Here is a 24,865-nt window from a genome sequence, read left to right as displayed (position 1 = left end):
AGTCTGGGTTTTATTTTCCTTGTCCTCCTGTCTGCTGGTTCAAAGAGAGGCGAAAAGTTACGGCAGGGAAGATCCGAGTAAATAAACCTGCTTCGTCTGCTTTCTGCCACTTGGAATTCTTTCCTTTGCCATGCGAGCCACTGGATAATGGGCTGCCTGCAGGTGCTGGTACTGTACGACCCGCCAGGTCTGGTCTCTGGAGTCCATGTAGCGCAGAGAAAAGTTCATGGTAATATTCAGGTGCATTCCACATTTTCGGTTTTACACTCTATACATTTAAAAGGGGAAGTTAGGCGCACATACAAAAATAAGCTTGTTTTTAGCTTTTAGACAAATATTGATTCATTTTAATAAAGAGACCAACGTGCCTACTTTTAGGACTGGCTTTCCTTAGGGTGGCTGGTACCATGAGGGACAAAGGAACATGTCTGTACAGCAATGAGGCACATATTAGTGTTATTGGTATGAATAAACCGTGTGTGTGTGTGTGTGTGTGTGTGTGTGTATGCCTAATCAGTAATTCTGGGAAGCAATGAGGGGATTAATGAAAAGCAAAAGAAAAAAGAAATCAAACAAAAAAGATGAGGACCTAAATAAGGTTAGAAAAAGGGGGGGGGGGGGGGGTTAATAATGGGAGAGAAGTGGAAAAGGGCCAAAATACTGAAAAAAGTAAAATCCCTGGATTTTAAATTTACAATGGTAGGTATAGGGCATGGGGGACAGTGGTCTAGAGTACTGTATGTACGCAAATATACTTCAAGCAACTCCAAAGAAGCTTGTCAAGCAGTTGTATGTTATCTGATTGTTCTTTTTAAATTGACTTTTTTTGGGGGTGTCCCGTGGTGTAGCCTGTAGAGCACTGTCCACATGCTCATTACGAGGCGCGACGTCGGCGGTTCGAGTCCAACCGCGTGACCCTTTGTCGCACGTCTCTTCCCCTGTCCTTCCTGTCTCTCTACACTGTTCTGTCCAATAAAGCTGAACCCCCCCCCCCTAAAAAAAAAAGAAATTGACATTTTTTATTACTTCAATTTTGAACTATTTCCTATGGTGCACGCAACCTGAGACTGCAGTGCAAAAGGAAGGAAGCACTGGCACAATATTAAAAGACTGATATTTATGTTTATGATTGTAAATAAATGCTGTAAATGATCAGTCTCTGGAAATGTCAAATGTCACTGCTTTGGAGTTGCTTGAAATGCAATTTTTTGCTTTAGGCCACAAACTCCATAATGCCCTATACCTACCATTGTTCAACTTGTAGTTTTTGAGAATATTCTCCAAATAAAATGTCCTTAGTTGCATCTAAATGGCTTTATTCTGTGATAAAGATTGGTTGATTGATTGACTAAGTGAAGTTTGTCTCACTCGTAGTGCTGAGGAGTATAAAACCATCCACCACCTCTGCGTGACTCCAACCTGCCAGGCCCTGCCATTGGAGCTGCAGCTGGCTTCACAAGTGTGTCATGCTCCTGGCAGGCTGCCTTCATCATGCTTTTTCTACCAGCAAAAGGCTGAAAGCCATCACAAGTCTGACCAACCAGACAGACACAGGTACAGTCACAAAACTGTGCTGACAGCTGCCTTGAACCTTCAGTTCTGAATGTTTAATGTGGGTCTATTCAGCTGTATCTGGGTACTCTGCAGTATTATCATTAATGAATAAAACAGTGATCAATTTTTAGTGGCTCAAAATAAAGCCCAGAGGTGCAGTATGTACTGTGGGTGGCCTGCAGTTAGCTATATTCAGGCGTGATGGTGACCTGTGATTGGCTGCAGCCTGGCCTGTTGGTAGCTTGTGAGTGATTAGCAGCAGTCATTGTTGGCCTCTGGTTGGCAGTGGTAAGGCCCACTGGTGGGCTGTTATTGGCTGTAGTAAGGCCCCTCCAGCCCTGTGACTGGAGGCTTCACTCCTGTGTTCTTCATGTCTAGGCTGGTCTGTCACTGGCTCACCACTGCAGCTGGACCGCCACACTATCATCACCACGTTTCCCTATGCCCACGAATCATGTATCAATGTTTTATTGTTAATGCAGTTTCCTCAGTAATAATGCTAATATGTCTGATGTATGTTCCTTAACCCTAACCCTATCTCCTTTACTTCTTCATCCATGTTGGCCCACATTGCATACATATTGGTCATGCTTCCACATGAGTAGATTGAGCAATATCTTAATGTTAAACAGATCAGTGTTGTTCCTTGCAATCAGTGGAGGCAGGTGAACTGAAAAATAGGTGAAAGCAGAGAACCTGTTCTTCAGGTTTAATGAGCTCATCAATTAAGTGTATAAAATGGTTATGTTACCTTTACAGACATGAAAATGTAATTATAAAAAGGAGCTTTGGTAACACTAAATAATTTTGATTATAACAATAAATGTATACCATTCTTTAAAAAATGGTGGAAGTATAGTTTTATTAATGAATGGAATAGAGGCAAAAATAATGAGCCAGAAATGAGGAGATCAGCTTGAATTAGGTGAAACAAAGTAACCATATATTATACTGCACAAAGCATGCCAAACAATGTTTCTTAAATGTACTGAAGTTTTTAAAATTATAACTGCCAGGGTTTATTGTGCTGTGCACCAAGTTTTCTTCCTTTAAATCTTACTCAAAGACCCATTTTTAAACTTGTTTTCAATCTTATGTAACCATTTACCTTTATTGCTGTTTTTATTTTTTGTGTCTTTGTGCTTTTTTATTGCTTTATTTTATGTGCACATTTGTGGTATAAAGCAATTTGTGCACTATGCAAGGATAACACTTGACAAAGAGTTATTATTGGTATCATTTTTACATGCAACCATACGCAACCATACATTCTTGTAGCTTATTGACCACCAGCGGCCCATAATCAGTCCCACAATCTCTTTTGAGTTCATGGGCTAATCTTTATTTTTCATATACGCTAACTGCCTCTTTTAGAATATAGAGTATCTTTTTGAAACAAATATGTAGAAGAATACATGACATGCTCTTTCCTCTTGCTTAGCAGCAGGCTTGGTGCTGCTGGGTTGCCCCTGTTATATGATGCAGACCTTATGCCCTTCCATTGGTATGCTGTGATGTAGATGCACCAGCAGCAGTTAGAGGCATGGTGTCCCTTGCGTGGTGGGTCAGTGAGGGTGAGCGATTGCAGTTGGGTTGTGTCCGCCATCATGCTGCTGTCTGGCCGCTGGGTGACTCTTGCTCCCTGTTCAACCAGCATTTCCACTGTAAACGGTTGGCTTAGACTTTGTCTGCTTTCAGACGAAATGCCCCTTTGTCTGTGCCGGGTCTCAGGTGTAGAACCTCTCTCCAAATCTATTGATGAAGCTCTCACCCCCGTTCTGTTCCTCTCTGGCCTGTGTTTGTGTACTGTGTCTGGGCTCATTAATCACCGGGGTAAGTATTAGGGTTAGGATCAGGATCTTGATCTGGCTAAATAAAAATGCTGACGTTTATTTAAACTGTGCACAACAACCTTTGGCTGAGGCCCTGTGATGCCATTGAATGTGACTTCCTCATTTTAATGGTCAGTCGAATAAGATTACTGCTGGTCTTGTAAAATGTTCAAATGTCAAAGGGTTTTCCATCTATCCCTGCATCCATCTATCCATCCATTCATTCATTATCTATACCCTCTTATTTCTGGTCAGGGTTGTGGGGGATGCTGAAGCCTATCCCAGTATGCATTGGGTGACAAACAGAATTACACCCTGTACAGGCCACCAATCTATCACAGGGCATTTTAAAAATCTACTTAACTCTATACCTTCACTGTACTGTGGATTTTTTTTTTTTTGTGAAAAATCCATACCCTGACAAATTTAAAACATATTCGTGATGGCTACAGCCTATAAAGAGACTTTACACTTCACAAGTTTCTGGCCTATATTTACCTTTGGGTTCATCTTATCATAGGTTATTTTGAGTCTAGCTTAGTCCTCTCAGAAAGAGAAGTGGATTTGCACATTAGGGAATCCCACTGATTCTGTACTGTTGTAATTCATGTGCATTATGTGTACACTCTCCTTCTTGGAACAAACTTTTTATATAACACTTTGCTAGAGTGCATGTACAGTAAATGTAAGGCCTAACATCAGGGAACATTTTTCTCACAGTCCAGTGTATATTGTATTGCTCTAATTGCTCTTCTTTTTGTGCTCAGTTCACAGTGTTTTGACTGGAATGTAGTTTCTCACATCTGTAATGCACTCAGTGAAGCCCTTGGGCGATAGGTTTGGTCGGCTTTTTTAACAGATGGGTTTATTGGTATTATTGCAGTACTTTATGTGAAGGCCATCCCTGTGCTGATGTCCACAGAAGAGCACAAGAAGCCCGTGTCCCTCTGCTGCCTTCCAGGCCTCCAGAAACCCTGTCTGAATGGCAGAAGGCTGCTGAATTCTGTGTGGAGGGGCCACGGATGGTGATTCATGGGCAGCTGGTAGGGATATGCTCCATTCCAGGGCTCAATGGCTTGGAGACAGATTCTTGTTTTACCGTTATTTTTTGACTTACCTAAAACAAATCCTTTTGGGGAGTTTTCAGCCCAGGACACAAGGCAGTCGCATCACAGGGATAAAAAAAGCTTTTGTATGTTCCAAAATAATATAAAAATAGGCAAGTAAAGGATGAAAAACGATACCCTTGAGCATTCAAGAAAGAAATAAAGAAAGGGAACTTTTGCAGGACATAGGGAAAATAAAGCATTCCTTTCATTTTTTAAAATAAACAACTGACATTTTTGTGACAGAAATTTCACAAGCACCAGATTTAGTTGAGGTTTGATGAATCCCTTCCAGGGAATGGAGTTGCCAACATGGCATATGGTGCTATAATGAAGTTTACATTTAAGCATTTAGCAGACTTATACAAAGAAACTCGCAAGTGCATATAATATGGGTTAAAGAAGAGTGCTACATCTAGAAAATCATGTGGCATAAATTGTAAAAGTAAGCTTACAACAATAAAAATAAAAATAGCTGATTATACAGACAGGCCTATCTGACATAAACATGTACAATACATACTATAAAGTGTTGCTATGGCCCAGCACCACCTTACTACAGGTAGTACTGTATTTAAAATGCATTGATCAAACATAAGCAGCTGTGTGTGACTTTAAAGTATTCTCTCAATGGATCAGGCTCAGTTCCATACCCGCTGTGCAATACTAAAATGACCCTTTGGAAGTTTTTAAGGTTTGGAAGCCAGTTGTAAGGTAAGCATTGGGGTGGTTCCTGACACTTATGGCTCTCTGCTGATCGTTATCTGTGGCATTTCTGTTATAGGCATCCCTGTTCGCCAGTGAAACAAAGATGTTCTGGAACCCTGCTCCTCCCAAATTTGCCTGCACTCCCTCCTTCATAAGAGACAAACTCTTTCCAAAGTACCAGGTGCTGACTATGAAGTTTATTATGCAATTAACACACCTTGTAAAGTTCATCAGCTCTAAATTTGTTTTCTTTATTGTGGAAAACCAGCCACCATGTTGTTCTGCTAGGGAAAAAATGATTACTACTGGTTTGGGTGAAGCCTTCAACCCTGAGAACATATAGATCATCTGGAAATATCTAATTGAAAATGAAGCCCAGGGTGATTTTGAGTGACGGACACCATGATATGGGCAAAATTGTCTTGTTTGATTAATGATAACACTAATACACCCAACCAGGTACTTGCTGTTCCCTCTAAGGGGACTAGGTTCCTTACAAGCAAAGACACCCCTTGCTGGCTCCCTTCAAATTCACTTCTCTAAAATGACAGCCTGACAGGTCAAACAGTGCTGCCTTATATATGTAGTGAAGTGAGATCACCAGGAAGTGTTGTACCTTGCCTTAAATGCCAATAGTGATTTAATATGATGGCTTTTCTTCTGTGTCTTCTGTTTAGTTGAATATATTTTAAATTCCTGTGGAAATTGAGCTGGCTCTTACTGTAGGTTTCCTTCTCCTTACTTAATTATGTAATAAATCTTGGATGGAACGAAATTGGAAATACCTCTGGCACTCCAAGATCAGGGCCCTGATATGTCCCATTAGTATCAGTGTACTGCTTGTCAATCCTCTGTTGCTATGTTTTCTCTCCAGATGACTCATAATGATCTGGCCAATGAGGAGCTACATGGTGACTTGCAGGAAGGACATGAGACAGCATGTGGTGCAGAGCAGTACGCTTCATTGGTTAGTTGGCTAACAGAAGCTCTCAACCTATTTAGTGAAAAAGGGCAACAGCCTTAATAATTATTTAAAAACAATAATAGTTGAATGTTTTGACCTCTTGCATTCATTGGGATATCACATGGTGACTCAGTTCAGAATGAAAGCCAATAATTTACTCTAGGTCTTTTTCTAGGAGAAGGTGCTGTCCAGGCATTGCAAATCCATGACAGATCTGACCATGGAGGAGGTGTCACCAAAGGCTTCTTGCAGGAGCAGCCCCTGTGTTCTGGTATGCGCGTTAGACCTGTGTGCTGGAATGTGCGTTAAACCTGTGTGCATGTATGTGTGTACCCTTTATATGGGTACGTGTGTTATATCAATCTGCAGGTATGTATGTTGTACCTTTGGGCAGATATGTGTCTTATACCTGTGTGCAAGTACAGACGGGTGACAAATTAAAGAAATAACCAACATAAAGTGTCTTAAGCCGAGTTTCCACCGCAGGAACTATACCCCGGAACTAGGAACCTTTTGAGGAACTCAGTGCGTTTCCACCACAGGAACTAGGGTCTAAATTTAGTTCTGGGGGCTTTGTTTTACCCCCCAAAACGTTCCTGCTCGGGGGGTAGTACTTTCCGAAAGTACAGGAACCTTTTGGGTGGAGCTTGCAGCGCTGAACATTTCTGATTGGTCGAGTACTCGTAGCATTTGTGTTGTATTTATTTTCCGCCATTACCCGCCATGTTTGAAAATATGCAGCGGCAAACCAATTTATTTTCATAATAACTTCAAATCAAACTTGTATGTTATGCGGCGCAGTAGCCTACTTTTGGTTATAGCCTGTCAACGTCTTGGAATTATAACGTGTGCTCTTCTGTTCTTTTCTTGCTTTAGTATTCGTTTTATAAAATGCTAAGCATTCGTGCTGGGACAGCATATTACGTAGGCTACCAAAACATTCAAACGGACTAATTCGGTTGCTGAATATTTTCTTCCGGATTTTCTTTGTTAGCCCGTTGTAATTGACTCAAAACGTTTGATACAGTTATGTGAGGTATGCGGTAGTTCTGCATAATTAACATTGGTGATACAGTACAAGCAAACTGGAAATCACCTTCCGCACTTTTTATCTGGGTAAAATAACAGGTTAATTCTAGTAATCTTCCCTTTAGCTTTTTCAGACTGCCGTAATTTTACTCAATTCTACTGCCATTTTTCAATTCCACGAAAAGACCAGGAAGACTATGGACTCATTTATGGTGCATGGTTCGCATCTGGAGGGCACACTTCGCTGCTCGGCTAGCAGTAACGGTGGCTGTACCACTACTAATTTACATTTTCACGCAAGTCCGAGTTTTCGTTCTATTCTTGTCATTTTGCGATTAGCCTATATGGAATTGACGACGAGAAAGTAATAAAACAGCAAATTGTTTACAACGTGTGCATGTTTTCTGCTGTTAATGAATGTGTTTGAGAGGATATATGAAAATCAATAAATACAAAAGTAACCATATATAGTCATTGTTGGTAACCCATTGTATATAAGTGGAATAAACCCCTCCGGGCTGTCCCGGTTATTAGAAAATAATGTAGGCTACTTCGGTGGTAGTATGGGGTTACAGAAGAAATCATATGACAGATGGACCGACGACAACGTCAGTGGGCTAATTTGCCTAATCTTCGCGGTACTTTAGACCCCGGTGGAAACGCAGACAACCATTGGCTGAAGGAACCTTTTAGTTCCTGGTAAAGTAGTTCCTGGGACTGAAAGTTCTGGGTAATTTTGGTGGAAACGCGGCTTTAGTAAGTTGTTGGGCCACCACAAGCTGCCAGAACAGCTTCACTGTACCTTGGCATAGATTCTGCTAGTCTTTGGAACTCTACTGGAGGGATGGAACACCATTCTTCCAAGATTTTCCCTCATTCACGTCATTTTCATACTCATCAAACAATTCAGTGACTTCTCGTGCCCTGTGGATGGGGGCATTGTCATCCTGGAAAAGACCACACTCATCAGGATAGCAGAGTTCCATCATAGGATAAAGGTGATCGCTCAGAATAACTTTGTATTAATTTGCAATGACTCTTCCCTCTAAGGGGACAAGTGGACCCAAACCATGCCAGGAAAATGCTCCCCATGGCATAACACCGGACCCCCTCACTGTAGGGGTCAAGCATTCAGGCCTGAACTGCATACCGTATCTCTTGCACTCAAATGTGCATTTGTCTTTGAGGGATTTATGCACTGCAGCCATACTATAATATCCCTCTCTATGTAGTTGTCAACAGACTGTTCTTGCTGACACAGTCTGGTCATGTCCTGCATTGACATTCTCAGTCACCTGAGGAAGAGTTGCTCTTCTGTTTTTCCTTACATAAGCATCACATTCATTAAATGTGCGCTTTCAACCACAATTTCCAACCATATTTACTGATGTCTTTCCCATAGATCTAATTGCAGATGTCACTTTAGTCACTCTTTCTATTGAAACACGAGCCAGTTGAACAGTGTTTGTGACTGAAGCTCCTGTCATCTGTGCCCCAACAATGAACCCTCTTTCAAAGTCACTTGATCCAAAATCAAGGTCAACTGGGCCTGCTCAGGATTTTTATACATGCCACAGAGCATGATAGGATGTTATCATGCAGTATACCTGTATGGCCGCATCTGCATTCATTATGTTTCTCCACTCATTTGTTCCTGTTTTTCCTTTAATTTGTCATCTGTCTGTATATATGTTGTCCTGTGTGCAGGTACGGGTATTGTATCTGTGTGCAGGTAGGCCTATATGTGTTGCACATGTGTATAGATTTGTGTGTTGTACCTTCATGCATGTATGTGTGTTACACCTGTGTGCAGAAATGTGTGTTTTGTTTTAGTATTGTTCTTCCTTTGTAGAGGTACTGTATAAGTTGAATTGTTCCTGTGTGAAGGTATGTGTAATATACTTTTGCAGCCAATTTAATGAGTTAAAGCATTACTCAGGACCCACCCCTTATTAAAAAAATGTAACCCAATGCTATATATTTTCAGATAATTCAATAAAATAAATTTAAATCTTTTTTCACATATAGTAGGTCACAACAATTGCATATACTCTGTAACAATTGCAGTGTGTTTAATTTGACTTCTTTAAATGTCTTGACAATGTTATAATGTACCATTGTTTTATACCACATGTAATGCTATTCCACAACACACTTCACCACTTATTATGAACCACCAGTGGATATGGCTCCACAATTTGGTAACCAATGTGGCATTAGATGAAACAAGCAGCTACTTCCTGTTATTTTACTAAAACAGTTCCAGGGCGTCCTCTCTCTCTCCAAAGATGTGATGCTGGAGCATTTTTCCCGTCAAGAAGGACTCATTTGTGGTTTTTACAGCTGCACTTTCAGTATATGTTAGCAATTCCTGGGCCTTGCTCTGAATATTTACCTCCTGTTGGATCATTTCCACAGTAAAGGTAAAAAAAAGAATCATCCTATAAATCAAGTGTTTGGCTCCAAATGCTGCTACATGTTCGTACATAGCTTAAATACCTCTGGAAGGTAATCAGCACTAAATCAAATGACTCATAAATAGATAATTCCACGTATAAAACCTTCTACAAACACGATTGGGAACATCTGAACCACATTTATAAAGGGTTGCCTTGTATAGTAGGTCAGTGGTGTCATGGGCAAGCCAGAGCCAATCCCACAGCAAAATACAAGCCAGTCCCAGCCATCTAGGTCCAATAGCACACACTTTGCATATGATTTATAGTTCAGGCTAGAAAATAAACATACTGTACAAACAAACATACATTTGGATTTTTATATACATAACATCAATCGCCATAGTCTTGTTGATGTGGTCTCTCCCAAACAGAAGCATCAAAAGCAGACGCATCAGTTTTTTCCTGCCATAAGCTTGTGAGAGATGTCACAGATTTGATGAGAGAGACCATTTATTTACTTACATACCTTTTCTGTTTGATATTGGCAGGGCTGTGTACTACCAAAATATTTCAACTAGAGGTCAACTGGACCTCAGCAATGGGTGAGACTGGATCAGTTGAAGGGCAAAGCATCATACTGAGTTATTACAGTAACATGCCTTGAGCTCAGGCAGGTGCAAATGTGCCACAGTACACCAGATTCTCAGCAGTAGACAGATCATCTCAGTGAAAGAGTGGTAGAGCAGTAGATCCTAGGTTCCCAGTTTTGGTGTTGCTGACTGATTGGTTGCCCTCTTTGTAGAGGCCCTGGTCTTCTCCACTCCTCAGCTCAGGGGACAGGGTGACATTAAAGGTTCCGGCGGACTTCAGGACCGTGGCACGAGAGCTGGAGGAGGCCCGGCAGCAGCTGTCTGCCTCGGTGCCTACAGAGGACAGCCCTCTTGCAACGAGCATAGTCAGACAACAGGGGGAGCACTTGCGAAACACCATAGTCAACCAAAGGAGAAAGAGGGGAAGGATGAGGAAAGTCCCCATGGAGCCTGCCAGGAGTGTGGGTGTGGCTAAAAGCAGGGGTGGGAAGAATCGGAGAGCCGCCCCACTGGCGTGTGCCCAGGACAGGCTGCAGGAGCCAGAGCAAAGACTTTACAGGTAAACCCCCAGTCACCACCACCACTGCACCTTAAATGTAGGAGCCAGGAGAGAAGCTGTTCTATGTCTGATTTCCACATAGAACTTTGATTGAAATCATGAATAAATGTGAAAAAACTAATAAAATGTGTTCACAAAATAATTAAAAAAAAAAGGTTTTGTCTGCTGTGTCCTAACACTGTAAGCCCTGAATATTGGACTGCTCAATCTTCCTCCACAAACTTTTAGGAACCTGTTATATTATCTGGCTTCTTAATTATAGGTAAGAACATATGCTCATGCAGTGAAAATTGCATAGTCACATTACCAGTGTTTAGAAAAATCAGCAAAATTTTAACAGCAATGCTAGTAAAAATGTATCTGAGTTAACCCCAGGCCAACTGAATCAGTTATGTTCATCAAGTTGTCTCATCATGAAGGAGTGCTTGTTTTGTGAGTGGGACATGTGTCACTGTGAGCTATGTCAGATCAGTTAAAGTATTATGAGTATAACTGTATTTGGCTTGAGCTGAAAGATATTGGCTGTGGGATTTCTGAATTTTCATTTTTCCAAAAATGAGCACATACTTTAAACAGCTGAGCCTCAAAGAGATATGACAAACAGCCTTGATTCGTTAATCTGTGATTTTCCATTTTGAAATATATGTAAATGAAGTCAGAATATTAACGTACATTGAAGGCCTCTATCATGTTGTCACGGCCATACTGTGGTGTGCAGAGTACTGTTCCTAATCCCCATAGCTAAGAATGTGTTATGTACATAAATAATTATCTTGGCTGCATTGTTAGTCTGTAGATTCAAAACATACTACTCAAAACAGGCTTTTGAAAATGTGTTCCATGAATGAAATAACCATACAAGTGTATTGCATAATACAATTAAGCAATTAACCTCCTATCATGCTGTGTGGCATGCCTAAAAATGCTGAGCAGGCTAGGTTGACATACATTTTGGATGGCAAGAGGGAAGGATCTAAGTGACTTTGAAAGAGGGTTCATTATTGGGGCTCGGATGGCAGGATCTTCAGTCACAAAGACTGCTCAACTGGCTAGTGTTTCAATAGGAACAGTAACTAATGTGACATCTGCATTTATATCTACGGGAGAGACATTAAACAGGGTTGAAAATTCTGGCTGAAAGCACACATTCGATGACTGTGATGCTCCTGCATTAGTGTGATATGTAAGGAAACAAGTGCGAATCCGCAATAGCTGTGACCGCACACACGCATGCATCCATGTGTACATGCATCCACACACACACCCTCACTCAAACAAGTGACCTCTTCTTTGGTTCATGACCAACCTTTCCACAAAATCTTGTACAAATCTGTGAAGCCATTTGGGAGTTATGCGCCTTTTTGTGATAGGCCACGCCCATTGTCACGCCCCCTCACACACCCTCACACAAACACGTGACTTCTTCTTTGGCTCATGACCAACCTTTCCACAAAATCTTGTGCAAATCTGTGAATCCATTTGGGAGTTATGCGCCTTTTTGTGATAGGCCATGCCCATCACCACGCCCCCTCACACACCCTCACACAAACACGTGACCGCTTCTTTGGCTCATGACCAACCTTTCCACAAAATCTTGTGCAAATCTGTGAATCCATTGGGGAATTATGCACCTTTTTGTGATAGGCCACGCCCATTGCCTCACCCCCTCACACATCCTCACTCAAACATGTGACCTCTTCTCTGGCTCATGACCAACCTTTCCACAAAATCTTGTGCAAATCTGTGAATCCATTTGGGAGTTATGCGCCTTTTTGTGATAGGCCACGCCCATTGCCATGCCCCCTCTTGGTCAATCGGCCTTGAAAGTTACTCAGCTCAACCTTCGGTCATGACCAACGTCCATGCCAAATTTCAGCCTCTTGGGGTGAAAACTGTGACCGCTACGGGGTGGGACACTTTTTGTGGACTAACCGACCAACCGACCGACCGACCGACAGACAGAGCTATAGAGCTGTGGTTGCAGCTAAAAACAGAAGAGCAACTCTTCCTCAGGTGACTGAGAATGTCAGTGCAGGACGTGATCAGACTATAAGCAAGAATAGTCCATCAACAACCACATAGAGAGGGATATTGTAGTATGGTTCCAGTGCATAAACCCCTCATTTCAAAGACAAATGCACATTTGAGAGTTCAGTGGTGAAAACAAACAATAGGCAATGGTCTACAGAGATGTGGAAAAAAGTGATAAAAGTGATATGGTCAGATGAATGTGAATCATATGCTATGGAATCTATACCGAGGCACAGTGAAGCTGTTCTGGTGGCTCGTAATGTAGCTTGTCTGCTCTGTGCCCACAGGAGCCAGTCACTTCAGCAGCTCCCAGGCAGATGGGGACCTGCCCAGTGCTGCCAGTCTTCCCCTGCTGCTGGATTCAGAATGCTTTGCTGCCAGGTGGAGGGGTGTCCCCAGCTGTGTGCCACAGGAGTGGGAGGATGAGTGGGTGTTTGAGTGCAGTGCCAGGACGAATATCCCAGGGAGGCAGACTCCACCTCCAGACCCCCCTTGGCCAGTCCAGACGCTCCATGTGAAAGTGGCTCCAGGCTCGATCCAGACCCTGGATGAGGTGGACCTCTCGCAGACGCTGGGCGGGGCTGTCACTGTTGCCGCCCTGGAGGCCGAAGTGGCTGATCTCACTCGTGCTATGGCAGAAAAGGGCTCGGCCAGCGCATTTGATCTGTGTCGCCGGGGTGCGCTCAACAAGAAACTGGGTCATCTGAGTCTGTCACTAGAGGACCTTAATTCGGTATGGCCTGGCCCCAAATTCCATTTGTCTGTGACCTTGGTCTAAACCATCCACAAGCTGTCAGTTTTGCTGTCTCTGTGTCTGTGTATTTCTCCAGTTCACTATATGGTCATTTTGGAGCTAAGGAATGTTGCTCTTTGATTCATGTGAAGCCATATGGGAATACGCAGTGATGCTACAGTTTACCCCATGAGGATTCCCTGAACAGTTTTCTTTGATTATAAAGTGAGCAGGTTGGTAATGTCAGTATAATATGCAAAGGCTTTTCCGCTTTCAAACTGAGAATACTCTGGAAAGCTGGAATGGCCAAAATATGCTGAGTCTTGCAGAACAGTCTGTGCTTTGTTCTTGATTGGAAAACAAGGGGTGGCCCTTATAATACAGATAAGAAAGATACTTGGATTTACTTCCTTTTGATGTGAATTATGTCACAAGAGCAAGGAAGTCTACCATAGCGTGTCAGTTCTGTATGGATACTCATTGACTTCAGATTGGCAACCCGCCAAACAGAAGCAATGCTGATTGGTTACAATGGCCATGGTACATGTGCAAGCAAAATACTCTCCAACAGTACAAATCCTCCTGTAGTGCGCAGTATAAGAGCATGTTATTTAAGGATAAAAATTAATTCAAAATAAAATGGGCTCGACTGAATTAAATAGGCTGAACATCACAGTATTTATTTTCTTTGGTCATTTATCTTTAAAATTAAATATGAGTTTGTTTGCACAGTTTTTTACGATTCAGCTGAATATTATGGGTCATTCAGGCTGTCTACCAGTGGTGTCCAATCTTGTCTGAAATGGCTTGGTGTGGGCGCTGGCTTGTGTTTTAGCCTGATTCTACTTATCAAGGTCCTGATTGAAGACTGATTAATTCAGAAGCTGAATCAGCTATTTCCATTTTTCTGTACTTCAATAATGTATATATTATGTGTTCTGATAACTACTATCTCTAGGTATCAGTATGCTCTGTTTGAACAGGCCTCTAAAATGTTATTTCATCCATTACATTTATTTTGAAGGCGATCTCCCTTGAACCCTTTCTGCTGGATGCTTACTGGCACCGACACAGCATTTACCTCCTGAGGAAGGACTCCCTCAGGGCTTTACAGGACCTCGACTTCATCACTAAGCACAACAACCAACATTCAGGTGAGAAGAGCTTTAAGAAACTGTTTTCGTTTGCTGAATTGACCTTTGCCACCTCTGGGTGAAACTTCTATTTCCATTATGTGTTTGTGAGCGGCATAGCTGTTATGGAGAGATTAGATTTTTAACTTTGGGCAGTTGTTGCCTGTGGCCCAAGGAGAAAACACAGATATTGGGGATCCTGGTAAAACTGTTAAAGGTGGCAGAGGTCACAGGACTATTTTATCCAGTACATTTTAAGTGCATTAACACAAGTTCAATATACACCCAGTTATCATGATGAGAAACAGGTGTGGAAGCAGTTGATAGAGATAGACATTGTCTGATTTGACTGAAAAATATTAATGAAGTAAAGATCTCTAATTATGTTTAGTACATTTTTCTTTGATCCATGGGTATTTTCAGTTCCAAAATACCACAATAAGTCATTGTATTCTTGTTTATCTACAAAAACTCTTGCTTCTCTTCCAGAGGCATTCAAGTCCAAAGCAGAAATTTACAGAGCCAAAGGCGATACCACGCAGGCCATACTAAACTACACTCAAGCAATCAAGTGCCAGCCAGAGGATGATGAGAACTACTTCAGGAGAGCAAAAATGTTCGAAGAGAAGAATGAGATTCTGTTGGCAATGGAGGACTATGCCACTGTACGCTACCTCAAGTACTTCACGTTACATTACATTACAGTACATTGCATCACATTACATTACAATTATTTACAGACACCTCTATGTAGAGTGACCGTAAAGCATGCTATAACAATGTACGCTTAATGGTCTACACACTCTTCAAAATCCCTTTCCATTTCTCAAAAAAGAGGTCCTAAGTATTGAAAGTGCCTAGAATGTTCCCAAATTATTCTTGCTTATCAGTTAATATTGTCTTTATGATTTTCTGGTCTCTGGCCTTTCATTGCAAGCTGTGTCAGTGGCAGATGCAATTCAATGGGTTATATATGTGAACTCCCTTAGACAATTTTCCTACATTTTATTTATGTATTTATTTGTATTATTTGGAGTTACCTGCATCCATGGAGGGAGCATGTATGCATTTCAAACATGCCCTCTACTGTGACCTTTACAGGTATACTGATCAGTAATAAATTATTTTTTGTAGGAGTACTGACAGGTGAATCCTGATCCGAGATCAGGTCTGACGTAGGTCAAAATACTGACCTACGTCAGACCTACGTCAGAATACTGACTCAGACCTCTGGGGGAGTGGGGAAACACGCGTGAGCTGACAGCAGTAGTGACTATGGGCCAAAATCCCTCACATTACCTCAAGCATCTCTAAGCAATAAAGTGCAGAATACCTGGATTATTAAAGAATCTGTTTATTAACAATGAACTGATCCAGTTAAGTTTGTGTGAGACAAGGGGACCTGACCCCAGGGCTTTCCAGGACAAGGGCTCTCCTTCTTGCATGAAAATTTGAAAAGAAAGAGCTGACTTGAGCTGACTTGTGTCAGTATGAGAAAAGTTGACTGACAGCTAAGCAAAATCTTTCAGACATTCACCATAAACCCAGGGAGGACAGATGCACTGCTGACCTACAGCCTGCACCACGTTCACACCTGCAGCTGGGAAAGGGCCCTGGAGAACCTCAGCCTGCTGCTGGAGCAAGCTCCTCACCACGCCACGGCCAGGTCACTGTCCCATTAATTTTACTGTATCCATGCCAAGGCCAGGTCACTGTCCCATTCATTTTACTGTATCCATGCCAAGGCCAGGTCACTGTCCCATTAATTTTACTGTATCCATGCCAAGGCCAGGTCACTGTCCCATTCATTTTACTGTATCCATGCCAAGGCTAAGTCACTGTCCCATTCATTTTACTGTATCCATGCCAAGGCCAGGTCACTGTCCCATTCATTTTACTGTATCCATGCCAAGGCTAAGTCACTGTCCCATTCATTTTACTGTATCCATGCCAAGGCCAGGCCAATGTCCCATTCATTTTACTGTATCCATGCCAAGGCCAGGTCACTGTCCCATTCATTTTACTGTATCCATGCCAAGGCCAGGTCACTGTCCCATTCATTTTACTGTATCCATGCCAAGGCCAGGTCAATGTCCCATTTATTTTACTGTATCCATGCCAAGGTCAGATCACTGTCCCATTCATTTTACTGTATCCATGCCAAGGCCAGGTCACTGTCCCATTCATTTTACTGCATCCATGCCAAGGCCAGGTCAGTGTCCCATTCATTTTACTGTATCCAAGTCAAGGCCAGGTCACTGTCCCATTCATTTTACTGTATCCATGCCAAGGCCAGGTCACTGTCCCATTCATTTTACTGTATCCATGCCAAGGCCAGGTCACTGTCCCATTCATTTTACAGTATCCATGCCAAGGCCAGGTCACTGTCCCATTCATTTTACTGTATCCATGCCAAAGCTAAGTCACTGTCCCATTCATTTTACTCTATCCATGCCAAGGCCAGGTCACTGTCCCATTCATTTTACTCTATCCATGCCAAGGGCAAGTCACTGTCCCATTCATTTTACTGTATCCATGCCAAGGCCAGGTCACTGTCTCATTCATTTTACTCTATCCATGCCAAGGCTAAGTCACTGTCCCATTTATTTTACTCTATCCATGCCAAGGCCAGGTCACTGTCCCATTCATTTTACTGTATCCATGCCAAGGCCAGGCCAATGTCCCATTCATTTTACTGTATCCATGCCAAGGCCAGGTCACTGTCTCATTCATTTTACTGTATCCATGCCAAGGCTAAGTCACTGTCCCATTTATTTTACTGTATCCATGCCAAGGCCAGCTCACTGTCCCATTCATTTTACTGTATCCATGCCAAGGCCAGGTCACTGTCCCATTCATTTTACTGTATCCATTCCAAGGCGAAGTCACTGTCCTATTCAGGATGGCAAGAGGGAAGGATCTAAGTGACTTTGAAAGAGGGTTCATTATTGGGGCTCGGATGGCAGGATCTTCAGTCACAAAGACTGCTCAACTGGCTAGTGTTTCAATAGGAACAGTGACTAAAGTGACATCTGTATTTAGATCTATGGGAAAGACATCAGTAAATAAAATTGTGGCTGAAAGTGCACATTCGATGACTGTGATGCTCCTGCATTAGTGCGATGTGTAAGGAAATAACAGAAGAGCAAATCTTCCTCAGGTGACTGATAATGTCAATGCAGGACGTGACCAGGCTGTGTCAGCAAGGACAGTTCGTGGACAACTACACAGAGAGGGCAGTGCATAAACCCCTCATTAGAAAGATTAATGCACATTTGAAAGTTCAGATGGGCAAAAACCATAGGCACTGGTCAACAGAAATGTGGAAACAAGTGATATGATCAGATGAGCCATCCAACATATTTTATCAGTGGGTGAGAGTATGTGGGGCATACACCAAGAGAATGGTACCAGTGTGAATGCTTGAACCCGACAGTGAGGGAGTCCGGTGACTCTGTTATGCTGTGGGGAGCATTTGCAATACAGTTATTTGGAGTGATCACCTTTATCCTATGATGAAACATGTCTATCCTGATGAGAGTGGTCTCTTCCAGGATGACAATGTCCCCATCCACAGGGCAGGTGATCACTGAATGGTTTGATGAGTATGAAAATTTGTGAATCATTTGCTATGTATGGCCTTTGCAGTGACCAGATCTCAACCCAATTCAACACCTATGGGAGATTTTGAAAATGCTCTCACCACCATCAACAAAACACCAAATGAGGGGATATCTTTTGGTAAAATGGTGTTCTATTGCACATTGAAGCTGTTCTGGCGGCTCGTGGTGGCCCAACACCTTACTAAGACACTTTATGTTGGTTTTTCCTTTAATTTGTCACCCTTCTGTATGTCTGGATAGGTTTGTAAGAATCAATATTTATTTAATAGGTCTAAATATTTGTCATTTTTTCATTATTTATCAGCTACAGTAATGTTGGAGGCAGTGTCGGAGCTAGATGTCAGAGTAAGTCATACAGCAACTGTTTCTAAGCAAGGATTGGTGGACTGCAGTGTCCATCATAATTTGGTCAATGGTCAATTGGCTACTTTCATCAGACAACTGGAGCATTTGTGATGACAAAATCAGCAGGAAAAAGAAGGAGAAAAAAACGCAAAATGACCCAAGGCTTTATTGTGAGGACATGTGGAGTTCTGTCAGAATTGTATGTATTCACGGGCCGTCTGGGTAGTGTAGAGGTGTAAGCACTCGCCTACCACCGCAGAGGCAATCCCTGGGTTCAATCCCCGGCAGCGGTACTTCTGGCTTGGTCAGACGTTCCTACGAACACAATTGGCAGTGTTCGTGGGTGAGGGTATGAGTCCTGATCGTTGCATTAGCGCCTCCTACTGGTTTGTCGGGGCGCCTGTTCAGCGGGGAGGGGATCTGGGGGAGATAGCGTGAACCTCCGTGCGCGTTACGCTCTCCCAGTGAAACTCCTCGCTGTCAGGTGAAAAGAAGCGGCAGGGGACTCCACATGTATCGGAGGAGGCATGTGGTAGTCTACACCCTCCCCAGACTGACAGAGGATAGCGCATCGACCAGGACTGTGATACACACAGGGAATTGGTATAACGACTAAGTTGTGGAGAAAATGGGGGGGAAAAAAGAATTGTATGTATTTACATAAGGTCAGAATGTACAGAGGTTAATGTTCTTAATGCTGAGAGTCTGTGGTCATTGTGGTTATTTCTGTAGGATAATCTGAAAAGCACCAAACTGTCTGTGCTGTATTAGTATGGGGCCTGCCCCGCCAAGACATAACTTGGCTGATGGCATACACCTACCTGCCATCCCAATATGTGAATCTTTCTTTTACTCAGGCTTTAAGCAGCACTCACAGTAAATTGAAATACTGCTTTGACTTCACAGTTGTGGATTTCCTTTTCAGTTCAGCCACTTAAAGAAGTGAATTGAAGGTCAATGCACCGACTGAATAATCCTCATAAAAAACATATAGCCTTTTTCCAATTCATGAATTGCATTGCAATTCAGTTCCTGAATTGGCTCAACTGAAGTTTAATTGACCAGAGCCCCGTTTTCCCTATTTGGCAGGACCTACAGAGGGATAGCGTTTGTCAAGCTGGGAAAGCTCCAAGAGGCTGTAGAGGACTTCGCTGTGGCACTTCACCTTGACCCAAACAACTGGCAGGCCTTCTACCACCGAGGCTGTCTGCTGAGGAAGAGCATGCCGGAGCTGGCACTCAGAGACCTCAGCACCTCTGGTACGACACTCCCAGGCTGCAACACCACACACAGTAGATTTGTAGATTTCTAGCTTGTTGTGCTCAAAACTGATGATGTTGTCCCTGTTGTGGTTGAGACTGAGCTACTCAGATTTACTGAGATTCAGAAAGAGGGTGTAGATGAGGGTGGAACACCCACAGCAATGCAGATGGCACCTGAACCTGTTACTAGCAAATGCTGGAAATTCAGCATGGAAGGAATGCAGAGAGAAATAACCGTTCAGTAAATATACTGAAAGGCATTCATTGCTCAGCAAATTAATTTGACTCCAGTTTGTGACATTATTAATTTATTCATTTGTCAGCGAGTAAATTTTAACACTACTAAATGTTAGCGTACATACAACACATTAATTAACAAAACCATTATTGAATCAATGGCCTTTAAATAATGACGGGGTCCTTTTTTCTCTGACACAATTTCAATATCTCAATATAGACGCTGGAATGGAAAACCTATTTCTCAGCACCGTATAATGTTGGGGGGTATGGTTAAACAATGTAATATAATACCACAAAGACTAACAGTGCAAAAATAGAATAGAAAAACTCATATCACTGTCAAAGAGACTTCTGTCACGTGGCTTGATTGTAATGAGAATTTATCTAGCTACACATTTTTCAAAGATGAATATTTTGATGAGAATTCTGTTCTGTTCAATTTCACGGGTTAGGCTGTGGCTTGAAGTTGCTTGTTATTATATTAACATGCTGCTTATGACCTGGAAGTGTGATGCAGGGGCCAGCACACAGCCATCCATACATGCTCATTTCCTCAGCCTTACATACAGTATAGTACCTTCATAAAGTCTTTACTCCCCATCGATTGTTTCTCATTTTCCCGTGTAGCAAAGTAAAATGAATTATATATTGAAATGGTTTTTTTGTAGTCCTGCTCTTCCTGCAACTTTCTATAATGTCTTGAAGTGGACATATTTCGGTGTCTTCAGAAGTATATTAAAAATAAAAATCTGAAAATGACTCAGTTGGTAAGTATTCACCCCTTTTGCATAAACCAGCTTTATGCATCAGCTTGGCTGAATGATAAATTCTGATTGACTTGCAGTTGTGCATTTTTTTTTCCATATACCCCCAGCTAGTGCCAAGTAGTGCCAGCAAAAGCTTATCCACAGTTCTAAATTAATGTGCACCAACAGTCTGACTAGATAAATAAAACATGGACAATGATCATTTTTGTTGTAAATTACTAGAAAGCCAACGGTTAAAATATCATGGTAAATGGTAAATGGGCTGCATTTATATAGCGCTTTTATCCAAAGCGCTTTACAATTGATGCCTCTCATTCGCCAGAGCAGTTAGGGGTTAGGGGTTAGGTGTCTTGCTCAAGGACACTTCGACACGCCCAGGGCGGGGTCATCATACTTACAACAGTGTTACAACAGATGTGTCCAGCCACTGCCAACTCAAGCACAGTCAGCTTGTTGTCCATGAATGACTGTAGAGGGTAGCTAGTGTAGTTATAGCTTGATTTAGGGTTGCCAGCCATCCTGTAAATTACGTCCTGTAATTTTGAAATTTAGAGGCATTCCATTCAAACTACGGAACATGTTTTGTTCTGTATCTTTGAGAATGATTTAGCTAGTTAATAGTTCAGCCTCTGTTTTGAATATAATTCCAGAGTTTACTAGCTAGCTGCCTGTGATAAAAACATGCTGTTAGACCATTTTGACCTAATTTTAATATTAGCTAGGTAATGTAAGTGATAGTGACTGTATAGCATGAAGATAGCTTGCCATCTAACCCGACTGAGACGGACTAGAAAGACGTGTTTGTTGCCATTATAGGGTTTGGGATATTAGCTGGAATACTTAAGTACCATTTCCATTGCAGTAGAATCACATATTTTGAAACAAATATTTTGTTTACAATTATGCTTTTTATTGGTGAGCCATTGGATACGCGAGATAATGACCTCAGGATAGTGCATTATGCAGTTTGAATGCCCTCCGTGTCACACATTCAAACTACATTATGCACAACCCTGAGGTCACCATCCCTTAAACATTAGGCCAGGTCAACATATTCTAGGTTTGTGCATTTGCAGGTGTGAGTCTAACCACTAGAGAGCGGTGAAATCAATGGAACTAGCCAGCTTAACCCCTATCATTCCCCAGCGAGGCTGGGCCAATTGTTGCCTCAGCAATGTGGACCTTGGGCCATGGCCAGCAATGGCACGACTGTGACTCGTAACAGAACACACTTCAATACAGTAACGTGGTATACCCCTGTTGGTTTCAAATCCACTGACTTTTTTGGGTCTCACTCCTGAAACAGCAGACAGATCAGTTACATTTTCATGAAGGCCAAGGAACCGCCTGTGAAACTTTGAAATAAAGTTGTTACATAACATAACTTAACATAACATAATGACGAGAACAGGACATCCAGCCCAACAATGCTTGCCATTTTCCTTACTAAATTAGTGCTCTGATTACCTACAGACTAGATAGTCTGTCTAACACTGTATCAAGCCTGTTCTTGAAAATCCCCTGAGTTTTTGCCTCTACTATGTGACCTGGCAAGCTATTCCAGACATTGACTACTCTCTAAATTCTTCCTAATGTCTGTATGGAATCTACTGTTTGTTAATTTCCATTTATGTTCCCTCGTTCTACTAACAAAACTCAACCTGAACAATCTCTTTGTTGATCCCCTTAATGAATTTAAAAGCCTCAATCAAATCACCCCTGAGTCTCCTTTTACTAAGCTTGAAGAGGTTAAGCATCTGAAGCCTTTCCTCATAACTTTTATATTTCATATCAGGAATCAATTTTGTTGCAGTTCTTTTAACTTTTTCCAAAGCTTTTTCTATATCTTTCTTGAGGTACGGTCCACTGAACTGCACACAATACTCAAAGTGTGGTCTAACAAATGTATTGTATAAGATAAGTATAACTTTCTTGGATTTATACTCAATACTTTTGGCTATATGTCCCAGAATCCTGTTGGCCTTTTTTACTGCTACAGCACAGTGCCTTGAACCAGAAAGACTTTGATCAACCATTACTCACAAGTCTTTTTGAAACTGAGCACATTCCAATTTTGTTCCTCCCATAAAGTAATTCTGCCTTATGTTTTTAATTCCCACATGCAGAAATTTACATTTGGCTATATTAAATTTCATTTTCCAGGTTTCTACTTCTGGTTTCTGTTTAAATCTCCACTTCTAATAGCTCCATGCTCAGATAATATCCCTCCTACTACTACTCTTTGTGTTCTACCCTGTAGCTAGTTCCAAATCCACTCTGCAATACGTTCTCTAATTCTTACTGTCTTCATTTTACTAACAAGTCTCATGAGACTGTGGTACCTTATCAAATGCCTTTTGGAAACCTAAGTAGATAATATCATATGCCTTGTTATAATCAAAACACTTGGTAGGTTCTTCAAAGAATACTAGAAAGTTTGTCAGACACGACACCCTTATGACAACCATTCTGGCTATCCCTTAGGATGTTGCTATTTTCAAAAAGTACTTCCAACTTGTCTCTAATGATAGATTCCAATATTCTACATGTAATGCAAGTTAAACTTACAGGCCTGTAGTTTCCTGGATCAGTACGGCCCCCTTTCTTATATATTGGTATTATGTTACCTCGCTTCCAGTCCTCAGGTATTTCTCCAGTTTCTAAGGTGGTTCTCAACTCAGGCCAGAAAGGGCCGGTGTGGGTGCAGGCTTTTGTTCCAACCAAGCAGTTACACACCTGATTCTACTAATCAACCTTTGGAGTCTTTACTAAGGACCTTGATTAGTAGAATCAGGTGTGTAACTGCTTGGTTGGAACAAAAGCCTGCACCCACACCGGCCCTTTCTGGCCTGAGTTGAGAACCACTGTTCTAAGGACTGTCTAAAATACCTGCTAGTGGTTTAAAAATGTTTGCCTTTAGTTTAAGTAATGCATGCAGTACTTCTTTATCCTCTATTTCAATGTCTGACAAGACTTTCTAAGTACTGAATATGTCTTCCAGTCTATTAGTAACCTCTTCTCTAGTAAAACTATTTAAGGCATCAGCAATATCTTTATTCTTAGAAAGCAATGCTCCTTATTCATTCCTGATGCACTTGATATCCTCTTTGACTTTCCTTTTCCTACTACAGTATTGAAAGAAATGTTTAGGGTTACTTTTTGCATCTTGGGCAATTTGCCTTTCAAAGATCCTCTTGGCTTCCCATAGTTCTTTTTTAACCTGTCATTTTTAAATATCTTATACAGTTTAATCAAACTTCCCATATGGCTTTGTTCATCTACTGGAGGGAGTGTTTCTTCAACTTACTTTTCCTTACCTTTGGAATAAATTTACTTTACACCTCAAGAATAACCCTTCTGATCCTTCCCCACTTTTCATTCACAGTCGTGCAGTTAAGAAGTTTCACCCAGTCAATATTACTTACATTTTCTCTCATCTTGTTGAAATTAGCTCGTCTAAAATGAACAATTCTGACCATAGAGGAGGCCTTGTTAATTTGCCATAATACATCAAATATAACTGCAGAATGATCACCAGTCCCAAGTGACTCAATTACCTCTATGCTACAAATTTCTGTCCGGATCATTACACAGCACCAGATCCAGAATTGATTTTCCTCTTGTGGGTGCTGATTGACAATAGGTGACAAAAAGCTGAACGATGTTATTGAAAGATTACCAAAACGTTTAACCTTTCTAGCACACTGTTAATCCCATTGTAATAGAATGGAAAAATATGGCACAGCCCAGATAGTTGCAGAGCTCGTTGGGCTGAGATGGGAGAAACTGTCCATAAGTCCTCAATCTCTTCAGCACTTCACAGATCCTCTTTGGGAGAGTGGCTAGAGATGCCACTTCTGAGAAAGGCCAACATTACTGTAAGTGAGGCCTGGAGTTGGCCAGAAGCCATGTTACAGACCCTGAGGCCTTCTGGAAGAAGATTTTGTGGTCAGATGAGCCTGAAGTTGAGCTGTTTGGCCTGAAAAGAAA

The 24,865-nt window shown here is 41.7% G+C and overlaps 1 protein-coding gene across 1 annotated transcript in view; it reads left to right on the top strand.

Annotated features, from left to right (window-relative positions):
* The window catches only part of ttc6 (tetratricopeptide repeat domain 6), a 71,601-nt gene that overhangs the window by 15,464 nt on the left and 31,272 nt on the right, over positions 1-24,865 (top strand). The window contains exons 5-16 of the mRNA XM_035417952.1: positions 1,375-1,554; positions 4,270-4,429; positions 5,277-5,381; positions 6,075-6,167; positions 6,340-6,435; positions 10,395-10,741; positions 13,060-13,153; positions 13,185-13,505; positions 14,530-14,659; positions 15,128-15,303; positions 16,168-16,304; positions 19,696-19,865. Of these exons, the coding sequence (XP_035273843.1) occupies positions 1,375-1,554; positions 4,270-4,429; positions 5,277-5,381; positions 6,075-6,167; positions 6,340-6,435; positions 10,395-10,741; positions 13,060-13,153; positions 13,185-13,505; positions 14,530-14,659; positions 15,128-15,303; positions 16,168-16,304; positions 19,696-19,865 (2,009 nt within the window). The remainder of the gene's footprint in view (positions 1-1,374; positions 1,555-4,269; positions 4,430-5,276; positions 5,382-6,074; positions 6,168-6,339; positions 6,436-10,394; positions 10,742-13,059; positions 13,154-13,184; positions 13,506-14,529; positions 14,660-15,127; positions 15,304-16,167; positions 16,305-19,695; positions 19,866-24,865) is intronic.

Source organism: Anguilla anguilla, chromosome 1 (assembly GCF_013347855.1).
Source record: "Anguilla anguilla isolate fAngAng1 chromosome 1, fAngAng1.pri, whole genome shotgun sequence".
Taxonomy (NCBI): domain Eukaryota; kingdom Metazoa; phylum Chordata; class Actinopteri; order Anguilliformes; family Anguillidae; genus Anguilla; species Anguilla anguilla.
The sequence above is the reverse complement of the archived record's forward strand: the minus strand, read 5'-3'. Positions and strand labels throughout refer to the sequence as shown.